This window comes from Pyxicephalus adspersus, chromosome Z (assembly GCF_032062135.1).
Source record: "Pyxicephalus adspersus chromosome Z, UCB_Pads_2.0, whole genome shotgun sequence".
NCBI classification, from domain to species: domain Eukaryota; kingdom Metazoa; phylum Chordata; class Amphibia; order Anura; family Pyxicephalidae; genus Pyxicephalus; species Pyxicephalus adspersus.
In genome coordinates this window covers 59,408,046-59,422,611 of record NC_092871.1, presented here as the reverse complement: position 1 = coordinate 59,422,611, position 14,566 = coordinate 59,408,046, and the positions used below count along the sequence as shown (strand labels likewise).

Here is a 14,566-nt window from a genome sequence, read left to right as displayed (position 1 = left end):
GGAACCACATGTTTCTCTGTAAATAAAGTAATTGGTGCTCCAAAGTTCCCTCATGTGACCTAAAGCCTAGGCAGCCAAGGTCACATGATCTTTGTGCCAATAAGAATCCAGTTATGTCATTGAAGCATGGGAGTAATTTGGAGCTCACACAAAGCTTCTAATTCCTCATTTATTTATTATTGTTTTTCTTGGGGGTAGGGGGTGAATGGAGTGGGTTGAGTAATAAACAAAAGGAGAATATAAACTGCTGCAGAAGGAGGCATACAATCGAACCTGTTGGTATACCTTTGTTAGGAGGTTTTGCTCAAATACCAAATGTTTGTGTACTGTCAGGACAGAGGGACAAGAACACTATAGCCTAATGGAAGATTTAAATCTCCCGTCTTACCTTTGAATATGTTTTTCCACCCTTCAGTTCCTGTAACAGGAAGAGATAGATTATTTCCATTCTGACGCCATCAACAACAACATATCTGTGCACTCAGTTCCCTCTTACTCTCATCATCCCCAACACTTATTGGCTATATATCATTGCATCAAATGGGGAGTTAAAACAAGATCTGATATTGTCTGTGTGCAGTGCAGCCCACATTTTACATCCTGCATCATGCAGGCTCAGCCTACATCCCACACGCACAACATCTTCTACAATGCCTCCTACTCATCCTGCCCTGCATCACTGAACACAAAGCCAAGCCCCATATTTAGCATCAAGACACAATACCCCATTAATAGCACTCATACACTGCACACTGATCAGGGAGTGACATGTGGTGCAAAGGCATAACATCCATTTGTACCCTCACCAGTGAAAGCAGGATAGAAGGATTTCTAAAAATGAGACTGGAAGAATTAAAGTGAATGCAAATCCTAACAATATGCTTCTGTTATTTGCTTGCTTCTGGTCTAGTAAAATAAATCATTAAAAAAAGATTTTGTAAATCTGTTCCATAAAAATTCCTGGTAATCCTTCCAGAAATCCAGTGAGCAGATATCTTCTCTCCCGCTTTGTGGGAATCTTTGAAACCTTGAAATCTTGAAAAAAGAAACCTTGAAATCTTCAAAACTATCTTCTACTCTTCCCCGTTGGTGTTCCCCAAGGGTCAGACCTTGGACTGTTTTTTTTTTCTCTGTACACCTCCTCTCTCAGTAGTCGCATATCCTCCTTTGGCTTACAGTACCATCTGAATGCTGATGACACCCAAATTTATCTGTCCACCCCTGACCTGTCTCCTTCAGTCCTGGATAAGGTCTCATGCTGCCTGTCAGCCATATCATCATGGATGTCTGACCGATTCCTGAAACTCAACCTGGATAAAACAGAATTCATCATCATCCACCCTCAAATTCCAAATCTCACCCTGACATATTCCTAACTGTTAACAACACTGTTATTCGGCCCTCCCCTCAGGCACATTGTCTTGGTGTCACCTTTGATTATGCCCTCTCATTTACCCCCCATATTCAGAACATTTCCAGGTCCTGTCACTTTCACCTACTCAACATCCCCAAAATCCGCCCCTACCTGTCCCCTGAGACCACCAAACTCCTTGTACATGCTCTTATCATCTCTCGTCTGGACTACTGTAACCTCCTCCTCTCTGGTATTCCACTAACCTGACTCTCTCCTCTAAAATCTAATAGGAATGCTGCAAGCAGACTCATCCATCCTTCCCACCACTCCTCTTCTGCTGCATCTCCTTGTAGTTCTCTCCATTGGCTTCCATTTCACCTTAGAATTCAAGCTCTTTGGAATGGTATTCCTCATCTTATTTCGCCTGCTCCTACTTTCTGCTCATTTAAAAGAGCACTCAAAACCCAATTTTTCAAACTTTCCTACCCATCTTCTTCTGCCTTTTAAAACCCTTACTACTTCCCACCACTACATATCTCCCACCCTGTTGTGTGATACTTCCCCTACCTCCTAGATTGTAAGCTCTTCTGCGTAGGTTCCTCTGCTCCTCCTGTGTCACGGTCTGTATCTGTCATTTGCAACCCCTATTTAATGTACAGCACTGCGTAATATGTTGGTGCTATGTAAACACTGTTTAATAATAATAATTTAAACACAGCAGACTGTTCTGGAGACCAAACAGGAAAATCTCTGTTCTCTGCAATCCTAAAAGTTTGAATTTCCAATTGCTTCCCCCTGGGTGATTTTCAGAACAAATAGAGAGGCGAAAGGTTTTCAATAAGGACATAGCTATCAATAAAACATGCCAGAGGTTTTTACCCCAACTCTACCACTATTCTATTCAATAGCTTTAAAAAAATGTATTTGTCTTTGTCTTTACAATTTAAATCCCCACCCCTACAGCATAAAGCAGTCAGGAGCTCTTTGTATGACCCAGTAGCTGCACATATATTATTCAGTAAGGTTATACATACAGTAAAGTACCATCACATATTTTTCTTGGTGATACTCCTCCTTTTAAATATGGGTCAACCCTACCTACCTTGGAATAGGAGACAGCCACATAATAACATCACTGTCTCTAAATCCACAAAGTATCAGTGAGAGGCTGAGCCAGCACTCTGCAGGCTACATTCCCAAGAAATAAGTGACAACATGGCTACAATCTGGACTGAAAATAGGAAACAAATAAAGCAATATCCCCTAGGCTTGCTGTCACAGCTCCCTTCCTGCCCATGATGTAATTTCACTGGTTCAGTTTTATATCCCCCTCAGTGAACAATTACCCGGTCTCAGCGTCGTGCTAAATCCTTAGACCATACACTCAGATTGTATGGCTTAGCAGACATAAAGGCCTCTTCAATCACACATAACATAAAGCTCCCACTTCCTTTGGCAGTGTGTCACAGTTGTCATCTGCTTACCTTCCGGACAGAGACTCTGCAGATGCAGGGATCCAGCACGCCAGTGGCAGGGTTGGCACTCATTTTACAGACAAAGGTCAGTTTCTTCTGCCAGCGAACACAGTTTTCCTGTACTTCCTCTCTGTTTGAGGGGAGACAAGAAAACAAGCTTAGCCTCATCAAAACATAAAAAGTGCTCATACAAAAAATTTACTGTCTAGTTTCCAGTCTGATCTAGAATAAGGACATTGCTTAAAGTGGGCCCAGCATCAAAGTTCACACTTCACATGAATCAACAAGGTACAGACCAAAGTTATTATATTTTTTATTTTTTTTTAAATCTCTGTTCTCCTGTAGTTCTCAGCCTAGGTCACATGGTCTCCACTTATCAGAAAATACTTCAGAAAGTCTATTGCTTTTAATCAGCCGACATAAAACAGATCAAAAGTGGTGTCCATGTGCACTGATACAACCTCAAATTATCAGAGCAGTAAGGTTTTCAATGAATTATTGCATTCTGATAATAATATATACCGTATTTTTCGGACTATAAGACGCTCCGGCCTATAAGACGCACCCAATTTTAAAGGAGAAAAACCTAGAAAAAAAAGATTCTGAACAAAATACTAAAAAATCTTTGGGGAAGAAAAAGTGCGTCTTATAGTCCGAAAAATACGGTAATTCTGATAATACTATTGTTAGGAAATGCTCATCTGTCCGGCGATTCTGCCGTGCACCATCGTAGTAATAAACCTTCTCTGTTCTGTCCAGCAATGTCAATTGCAGCCAGTGGAACTGGGATACCAGCAGCCCCTGCTTTTCTTTAGATGTGCAGCCTGATGGATTTATGGCATCCCCAGCATCCATTGTTAGGCTGTGCACAGCTGAAGGGGTTTCTAGAGGCTGATCAGCTCCTGACTCTATTGGCTGCACTGCTATTGGCTGCTGGGACTTTAAAGCCTCTCTGCTCCCAGTCATAAGTGCCTGTTGTAGCGTATAGCTGGGCTAATCTGTTCTGAAGTGTGGTTTTGTCTGATTTATTGTTGATGACCTTGCCTGTTCCTGACAACCTGCTTGAGCCTGGACCGACCTTTGCCTGTGACCCTGACTCTGGTTGTGCCTTTTTCTATTGTACTTCGTTTGGTGGACTGATCTCTTGTGTATGACCTCTGCTCTGTATTCCTGACTTTGCTCTTTTGGAATCCTGGTACTGCTTTATTTGTGGGCTCCTGGCTTGCTGGCAGACTATTCCCAGACACCATCCCTTGCGCAGTCCTGGGGGCAACCGAGTGCTAGGAGACATAACCAGTCTCCCGAGGTTGAGCGGGGGCTGCTAAAGGTGAAGATTGCGGTGTTAGATTGGGGGACTTGTGTCTGGTGAGGACTGGTGCTGACCAGGGCCTTACAACTATTCATAATAAAGCTGACCACGGACATTATATAGTACCGATAGCATTTCCTTCATGATGGCCAAATCTTTCCAAATAAGATCTTGCTATTTCAGTAGCCTTGTCCATTGTGGAATAAGTATACATATTTTTGTCTCTTACGAGCTCTGCAAAAGCATTCTGGAGTGTACAGTCCAACGGTAGCTTATCGGTAACATGCTCAGCATTGCATAGCATGCCGCTTATCTAAAAAGAAAACAGCTAAAGTCACAGGTATTTGACCATATCCTGGGAGGTATGGCTATGGTAACCAAGGCCACTTTTAAACACTTTATGTGGTTTTCCTTTTAGAAACCGTACTTAAAAAACAAAAACTAACAGTCATGCACAGTGATTTGGAGCAAAACTAAGCACATATTATTTTAATTTTCTGAGACACATTATATTCCAAACCCAAGATAAAAATGTAATTCATTGCAACTTACCAGTCCTTATGAGGGGCGATTGTTTGTGTTCTTAGGTTTAGATATACTTTAATATAAAAAATATGATAGATATGTTGGGCAAAAAAAGTCTTCACAGCATACTTTACCAACTGATAAATGTCAATTCTTGCTGACAGTTCCTATATAAATGATTTTTAGGTTAAAATGTAAAATAATGAATATATGATTATGAAAATTATGAATATCACCACAAGTAGTAAAGAAATCCTGGAAAATGTATGTGTGAATGCAATTTATCCATTGAAGACAATAAGGACAAATGTTTCTGTTGAAGGTGAATTGCTGCTGGCATCTCTAAGTTACAGCTGGTAGGGAGGTGAGTTTTAACACAGATGTCTACCCAAAACAAAAATTTTAGGTAATTACCATATTTTTCGCCGTATAAGACGCTCCAGCATATAAAACGCACCCAATTTTAAAGGAGGAAAATCTAGAAAAAAAAGATTCTGAACCAAATACTGTACTATTCCCCTTCTGATTAAATTCACCTTCTGATCACCCTGTGCCAATTTAAATTCTCCTTCTGATCACCCTGTGCCAATTTAAATTCCCCTTCTGATCCCCTTCTGATTACTTACCTTTTTCTCCGCCGGGGAACTCCGTTAGGGCAGGGATCAGCTTGCTTCCAGGTTCCGTGTTTTGCGGGGGCGCGTGTGCCGGCTTCTTCTCACTGTGCTCTGCAGGAAGGAGGAGACACGCGCTGCAGCCAGCATCGAGGAGAGGAGAGAAGAGGAGACGTACGCAGGATCGGGGTATCGGGTGAGTATGTTGTTTTAATTAGTTTTTAAAACGGCCTTTGCCGTATAAGACGCACCCACTTTTCCCCCCCAGAAAAAGGGCGTCTTATATGGCAAAAAATACGGTATGTAGATACATAATTTTAGATACATCATTTAAAAAATCTCTTTTTCTCTTTTAACCAGCTGTCAGTTTAATTACTGGGAGTTGGTATAACTGTGCATATGACTGTCCAATAAAGTAGTTTTATTCTGGTCAGGAATATTTGCAGGAAATCTGACCAGCCCATAGAGACCAGCAAAATGTTTGCAGTAATTATTCTGATGGACATTGTGACAGTGCAGCAATTTACTGAAATGCGACTGCAGATGAGAAGAGCCCAAGCGGTGACATCTAGGAAGGACTTCCAATGGGGGAGGGGGGAGAGAGAGAGAGAGAGAGAGAGAGAGCGCAGGGAGGGGGTCTCAGTATATCCAATGTTTTCTGTTTCTCAGTAATTGCTTTTACACTATCATAAAAATATAACCACTAAAATCCTCAAGCGATTTTGTAATTTCAGGTAAAATACAGGCCTGCTATGTAATTGGCAGCACTAAAAACAAAGATGTCATTATGATTAGTTTTTAAAGTCAGTGCCACTGTGGAGTATTTTACCTTATAGAGGTGATTTATTGGGATCAGGCCATTGTTGCTCAGATCTCCTGGGCAGATGAGGACAAAGACCTCCCCCATCTGTATTTTAGACATAAGTATGTGCATATAGCATGGGTACAGAGATTTAAAGCCTAAATCCAGTGCCCCCATTTTAATATAGTCCTTCATACCCATTTACCCATGGTTATGTCAATGTTTTCTGGGCAACAGAGTGTTAAGGTCAGCCCTCTGATCTCTTCTTCTGTCAGTATACGAGTGTAACAATGCAGGATGACTACCAGTCTAAATACAACTGTAGAGAAGACCACAAAGGCTGAAATAAAATAATTATAAAATCCCAGGTTTTACACTGCACGATGCAGTGTATACAGCACCGTTCTGCTCTATGCAAAGGGGAGGGGGAGAACGATGGAGCGGCACCCTACTGCGCGCTCTCCCCCATCCCTTGCATTAGGATCGTTCGTCGTCCATCGTCTGTGGATCGGCCAGGACTGTTGTTCGGATGATGGGCGCTGTACACACGCCAGATTTTTGTCCGATATCTGCCCTGAGCCGATTATCGGGCAAGAACCATTGGACGTGTGTAAATAGCTGTTCATCTGGTCATCGTGTAATGTTCATCTACCCTAAAGCTTATCATTCAATCCCCCCCACCCCTCTCCCCATATAAACACTAACATTTAACTCCTAATTCTTTATCATAAAGTAATCCCCAAAATTAAACTCTTAAGGAAACATACATAACCTATCTGAAGCCAGGACTACAGGCTCCTGGAAGTTATTCTCATAAAGATCTACTAGTACTAAAATCATGGCATAAAAAAAAAAACAAAACACTTTATCAGCTAAAATTCCCAACTCTCAACCAGAAAGTAGGAAGTTGAAAGTTGAAAGGTGAAAGGGCAACATTTTTCACAATGTGTAATGACTATAGAGTACTGTACATTATAAAACCTATTAGGCAAGTTGCAAGTTGTATCAAAACATAACGCACGAATATTTTTATTAATAATAAACAGGATTTATATAGCGCCAACATATTACGCAGTGCACTACATTAAATAGGGTTTGCAAATGACAGACAGGTACAGACAGTGACACAGGAGAAGAGGACCCTGCCCAGAAGAGCTTACAATCTAGGAGGTGGGGGAAGGCTCACACATTAGGATCTTGTTCCTCTTGTCCATCAGGTTGCCTTATTAGACACTGGGGACAGAGCATCTGGCAGGGATCATGATGTAAGGTAAAAATAAAGTGATGTAGGCGGCAGCTGGGGACACACTGAACTGTAAACACAAATTTCCATGAAGTACACAGACTCCCCCTGTAGCCTGGGGACTCACAAGCACCATTACCAGATGAAATCATCCTAGCCTGTTAAGTGAATATGTACGATATTGACTGCTTATGCGATGTGCAGTATGGACCATTGAGCCATATGGCACAACTGTGAAAGTGGTGATGTGCAATATGGACTGAATTTCCACAACAGGGGAGGAGGGGTTACGGAGGAGGGTAACGGACAACACCTCAATATTGGATAGCAAAAAAAAAAAAGAAGTGTGGATGTACAATGCTGAACACAGACCCTTTTTGAAATAAAAAACCTTTCTGTCCTCTACTATGAGTATTGCTGTCCAAGTCACAATCTCACAATTTAGGAATTGTTGCTGTAAATAACCGGCCTATATCATGAATGTGACTGCCACCAGAGGACTGAACTTTGAGTGTTCGTTGGCATTCTTGTGGTATTTGGTATGTCCACAAACACGAAAAGTGTACTTTATGAATGCCCCTACCAACGGTCTATGGTTTTGCTGCCACCAATTGATGCCTCAGGTTTTTGTCAGCCTATGCTGCAAAGCACCTACCACATTGAATACATTCTTATAATATATATAAATAATTTGCAAAAGAAACACAAATACAGTTTGAGTTTGCATAAAACTCACAACAAGCGGTGTCATGTCCCTTATTCTGTCAGCAAAGCTGGTTTCCAGCATTCAATTCACTTTGCCATCATTCACTAAATAGGCATCTACATTAAAGCAACATTGTCCTTGTATTACTCCTCAGCTTCAGTATTGAATAAGATATCATTTGTTTATGGTTGGTTTGCGGAAGTTTTTCAGCCTATTAGCTGTATTATGTTACTGACTAGGTAACCTGTAGCCGTCCATATGGCAATGTGGTTTCCTGCACCTCTTTTACCATTGGTAAGCTAAGCAATTCCTTTGTAATTGTACCATGCTTGATGGATAGCTGCCTAATACAAAGTTATAGTAAATAGCAAAGCAAGGCAGAAAGTCTGGGGTGACCCTTTTAAAACCATTTGCTTGTATGTGCAGGTGGGGAGCAGTGGGATTTCAATACTGACATGATCTTGATAAAGTTTATATATATACTAGTAAAAGTAATGTCAGAGTGGTCCTGAATTATTACATAAATCATTGGTTGTAGATTTACTATGCTGCCTTATAAGACGGGAGAAAATATATGGTAATGTGCCACACCAATATATTTGAATACTCATACAAACACCTGCTACTTCTGGCAGCCTTACCACTCACAAAGAAACTAAAAGCCCAAAACTGTAAATCCCCAAAACAGGGACAAATCTAAACCTCCACTTATTCTCACAGTAGTATTTTATATAAAAGTGCAGGTGTTTCCCTCGGCTTTGTATGACTTTCTTTTGTCTACTGGATATTTGTAAAACAATCTGCAGAATGTGCTCATTGGCTACAGCACCTAAACAGCCTTTAGGTTTAAAATCTACATGCCAAAAGTCAAAGCCAAATACTAACTGGGGACAATTATACAACATGCCCTCACTGTAGTTTTTTTTATAAACTTGTCCTAAAACTTCAAGATTTTTCAACTTGCCAATTGCCAATTGTAGAAAACAAAATTTGTACTTCTAAATAAAGTTAGGATACAGATTACTACCCTGTTTCCCCGATGATAAGACACTGTCTTATTTTTTTTTGAAGGACAAAATATGCATTTTTACCTAAAAAGGGGGGGCTGTCTTATTTGATGGCCCTGCCTTATCATCGGGGAAACACGGTAGAGTGATAATTGTAAGAGACGCTTCCAAATTCGAGATGTGTTGTGGTTATCAGAAGTTCCTAATCAGCTAGGATAACAGGTGCCTTTGATGATCAGAAGTCTTCCTTATTACATTTGGAGATTCTTTGACTCAATAGCTGCAAGTCATTTGGTAATTTGCTATGGTGAATTGCACACCACAATGACTACTGTGCTGGTGCTAGATTTTTACCCAAGACAAATGTAGCATCTGTATGGAGCTTAGAAACTCAAAAGACACATTTGTCATTCATATCCCACTTGACCTCCCCACTTGTCGTTCCTATCATCCATTTTATAGCCTGCCTGAAAACGGAGACCATTTTTCTGATTTCCTAAGTCTTTCATTAAGTGAACTCATGTCTGCCTTTTCACATTTACCTAACTTTAGCTAATCATCTACCACTGAGGGCATGAAAAATAAAATATTTAACCTTTAATATATTACATTTCAATAAAAGAGTGACCCCCAGCTTATTATTATTATTATTATTAATAAACAGGATTTATTTAGTGCCAACATATTACGCAGAACTGTACATTAAATAGGGGTGGGTGGTGGTGGGAAGTAGTGACGGTTTCAAAAGACTGAAGATGGGATGGAACGTTTGAAAAATTGGGTTTTGAGTGCTCTTTTAAATGACCAGAAAGTAGGAGCAAGCCAAATAGGAAGGATGAGGAAGACCATTCCAAAGAGTTAGGGCAGCTCTGGAAAAGTCTTGGAGCCATGCACGTGAAGAGGTTATGAGTGAGGAAGTTAGTTGTAGGTCATTGGAGGAGTGAAGAGAGTGGCTGGGGGAGTATTTTTTTACCAGATCAGAAAGGTAAGTGGGACAAGAACTGTGGAGGGATTTGAAGGCAAAGCACAGGAACTTGAATTTGATTCCAAGGTGAAATGGAAGCCAATGAAGAGAACCACAAAGAGATGCAGAAGAGGAGTGGTGGGAAGAAAGCATAAGTCTGGCTGCAGCGTTCATATTAGATTGTAGAGAAGAGAGTCAGGTTAGTGGAATACCAGAGAGAAGGATGTTACAGTAGTCCAGACAAGGGATTATAAGAGTGTGTACAAGGAGTTTGGTGGTCCCTGGGGACAGGTAGGGGCAGATTTTGGAGACGTTGCGTAGGTGAAAGTGACAGGACCTGGAAATGTTCTGAACATGGGGGGTAAATGAGAGGGCAGAATCAAAGGTGATGCAAAGAAAAAATGCCTGAGGCGAGGGATGGATAACAGTGTTAAAAGGAATATGTCAGGGGGAGATTTGGAATTTGAAGTGGGGGGAAAGATGATAAGTTCTGTTTTATCCAGGTTAAGTTTCAGAAATCAGTCAGACATCCATGATGAGATTGCTGACAGGCAACATGAGACCTTATCCAGGACTGAAGGAGACAAGTCAGGGGTGGACAGATAGATTTGAGTGTCATCAGCATACAGATGGTACTGTAAGCCAAAGGAGGATATGAGACTACCAAGAGGGGAGGTGTACAGAGAAAAGAGGACCGGTCCAAGGTCTGACCCTTGGGGAACACCAAAAGGGAGGAGAGTGGGCGAGGAGGAAAGAAACTTGAAAGGAGCGGTCAGACAGATAGGAAGCAAACCAGGAAAGACCAGTGTCACTGATACCAATGGAGCGCATGATTTGTATTAGAAGGGGGTGATCAACAGTGTCAAAAGCAGTGAAAAGATCAAGGAAAAGGAGCAGGGAAAAGTTGCCTTGAGACTTACCTCTGATGAGGTCATTGGCCACTATAGTAAAGGCTGTTTCGGTGGAATGGGCAGCTCAAAAACCAGACTGGAGAGGGTGAAGGAGAGAGTTGGTGCTCAGGTAATCGGTGAGTAATTTATAGCGAAGGTGCTCAGGAAGTTTAGAAACATCAGGGCTGAGGGAGGCCAGTGATGATTTACAGGTGGAAGGGGTGGATATGGTTGGAGTGGCCCGGTGAGTAGAGACATCATGTCTAAATTTTGTGTTTTTTTTTCCCACCCTAACTGGTTAAAAGTCCGGTGAGTATGCTGCTGTGAGGTCCTCGAAGGAAGTTGGTTTGGGTAGTGTTAAATGTGGGTGAGAGATTCCCACGCCTTTGGTGTGGAACCTCCAAAAAGGTTTTAAGAATCAGGGTTATAGTGGTCATGTGGTGGGACTGTGCTTTGTGGCGATATCGTTCCCGAGCTTGGCATGATGCGGCTGGGAGCATTACATATCTTGGTGGCCCAGATCCCAAAAGGGAGTAATAGAAAGGGGGAACTTTGAGGACTGGTAATTAGATGTTAAAGTGTGGGGAAATGTTATTTAATTTTGGTTAGGTTATTTATTTAATATGTGATATTTGGTTTGGTATTGGTGTTTTGTTATATATTTTATTTAATTGGGTAATTTATTAGTGTAATAAAAGGCCTACAGGCCATTTAGGCAAAATCTGGTGTGGTGTATTTTTTGTTGGAGTGGGGAACTGACTGCAGTTCTCTGTTTGTCCTCAAGTCATGTACTTTAGGCATTCGTCTACAAACTAGCACTGAAAACGAAACTATGCAAACTCACTACTAAAGTCAAATTCCATCTTGTTGTCATCGTGGATAACCCCAAAGATATAAAATACCATCAATTAAAAGCTTGACAAGAGTACCTCTACTCACAGAAATGAGACTGGTTGCCTACTCAGTGGTGATAATATACTCAGAGGTAGCTCCCAGAATATAATCTCTAGGTGGAATAGCCAGATTCCTGGGCCTGCTGGTAGCAACACGTTTGGCAAGAGCACATTTCTTAAATTCTTCAGGGATCAGAGAAGGTCAAAGTCCAACATCAGAAAGAGGGAAATGACAGGATATGTTAGTACAATTTACTACTCTCACTTACACTGGATGCTTGGTATACAAAAGGTGGGCATACTCCAGCACATAATATTATAAGCATGTCTTGCAGAATGGGAATGTGATACTCTGACCCCCTGCTTTTCTACCTGAAACGGACAACAGATATTGGTAGCAAATCTTGTGAAAACGTCATTCCCTTTTCTCCACTCAAAAGAAAACTGCAAATTATTATCACTTATATCTGGCTTGACGAAAGTGTTTGAACTCATTTTTGTTTACAAAAATACAAACTATACATAGCAAGTTTTCATGTGTTTTTTCAGGGAGGTCCTCTCTGCTGCATAGAACGGCATATAAATTAATGTACTATGCATCAATACACAGTTAAACCCGGGCTGCATCATGAGGCATCTCCTAGTGGTATGCTTATGACAGCCTTATCTTACAGGACAAAGGCTGAACAGGGCTAGGTGTCTTTCAAATTGCAGGATAAGAATCACAATAGGATGGAGCAGTGTGAGACAATGGTGAAGACAATAACTGCGATTAAAATTGCATTACATGTATTAAGCTAATTTTAATTTTTTTCTCACAAAGCAGGATTGGGGGTTTCTGTCTATGGTATTATGTTGTATCTAATGGCTTGCATGATGCCTAAAAACCACTGGTGTAGGATATTTTAGACAGGCACCATTTTCTGCTACAGGGCCACTGTTCATGGAACATTTTTACCTACAAACACTGCATATAGAAATCAAAAGTTTAAACCACTTTTTTGTGTAATATTGTTTTTTTTTTGTTTCAATTTCAATCTTAGTGACATCACTTGTTGATTGTGTGCACCTGAATGTCTATTTACAAATTGTATGGGATACAGGTAATTGTATACAATCTAATGGAAAATGAGCACTCACTGCTCAATAGGGATTAATCATTGCCCTTTCCACAACAATGGCAGTTTTCAGCAGAAATCTCTGCATCTGAAATGCCCATGTTCGAGGTTTCATCTCCTCCCCTGCCCACACAGGGGTTACCACTCAGCATGTTTATGAAAACCAAGACATTATGGAGAGGCAAGGATGGAATTTCTTCAAACTCTGCCATAACAGTGTCAGCAGCCTCCTCCCCCTGCCTAAGGCCTTAGGGTACAACAGGACACCAATAAGGATGCAACACTTCCTTCTGTGTAATGAAATAGACCTGAAGGGCAGCTGCCTGGGACAGGACCTAAGGAAGTGCAGAATTGGAGATCAAAATACCTGAACAAGGCAGATGGCCATGGGAAAGCACGCAGCAGGTGCTTGGTCAACTGATTCGTTCTGCCAGAGATAACAGACTTATAGGATGGATCCTATGCATACTTTACAATCTTTATAAATCTAATCTTTTGACAGACTATCCCTGTTTTTAGCACTGCTGTTTTAGGGCAGTAAAGTCCTAAATTCAGCTACAGCCAGTCTATTATCTACTCTTTACTCATGTGAATTTCAGTATGGTGTTCTGGTTTTTTTCCCATAATCCAAAAGCATACTCAGGCCCTAGTGGTTGTAGTGGGAGCTTAAAGAGACATTGTCACATTGTCTATGCAGGGTAAACTGACAGGGTAAATCTAATATGCTGATACTTGTTCCAGACTGGTAACTCACCAAGAAGTGAAGGAAGAATAATCATCTCTTAGCAGATATAGCATTTTTTCATCAGAACAGGAGAAAGCGTTTGGACTGTTATCTTTATCCTTCCTTGTCAGCACAGTGAGTCACTAGAACAAGTATGCAGGTCAAGTCATCTGATATTTTACAGCCTGTATGCCAGTGAAACTCCAAAGACTTTCAAAGTTTAGAAAATAGGATATGGATGACAGTCTCAAAGCTTGCACAAGCCAGCAATAGAAGATCAAACATTTGCCTTTAGGTTCCTTTACAGCTTGTATACTCCCTAAAGATTGATGGTTCTCATCAATGTCTGAATCTTAGTAGCCTGGGTCCATACACATTACAAAATAAATAAATAATAATGACTCGTAAAAGTTGATAAACATTCAAACACACACACAAATAAACATCCCTTACAGTGCAGCCACAGCCTATGCAAAGCAAAAACAGACATTCTGCTCATTATTGATGTCGCCAACTCCTGAATAACTGTCAGGTGGTGCTTCTTAATAGGTACTCTAACAATATAGGACACAATAAGGTGAACCTAGGAACCAGCTTGTATTGTTAAAACCCAATGGAAGTCAAGACTTTATATTTTTAGTATTTGACAGTGTAAACCATGGTCACATTTTCTTTGTTGTCCCTGTCCTTTTTGAGAGATTTTCCTTCACTTTCTTTCCTGGTGATGCCTGAACAATAAATGAGGCGGGTTGTCAATGGAATGTAAAGGCAGAAAACACTGAAAACCCGAGAGATGTTATAGCACATTGATGGCTAACCTTTTTGAGCCCGAGTGCCCAAACTGCCGCACAAAACCAAAGAATTTCCTCAAAGTGCCAGCACGTCAATTAAACCTTAATAACAAGATTTTAGTATCTAAAAACTCTTTATAAAGTTGCCTGAACT

At 40.9% G+C, this 14,566-nt stretch overlaps 1 protein-coding gene across 1 annotated transcript in view; it reads right to left on the bottom strand.

The window, feature by feature from the left end:
- Window positions 1-14,566, bottom strand: part of EEIG1 (estrogen-induced osteoclastogenesis regulator 1) — a gene marked incomplete at its 5' end in the record, with an annotated part of 54,849 nt that overhangs the window by 13,778 nt on the left and 26,505 nt on the right. The window contains 2 exon segments of the mRNA XM_072431640.1: window positions 389-418; window positions 2,839-2,959. Coding sequence (XP_072287741.1) covers window positions 389-418; window positions 2,839-2,959 — 151 coding nt within the window.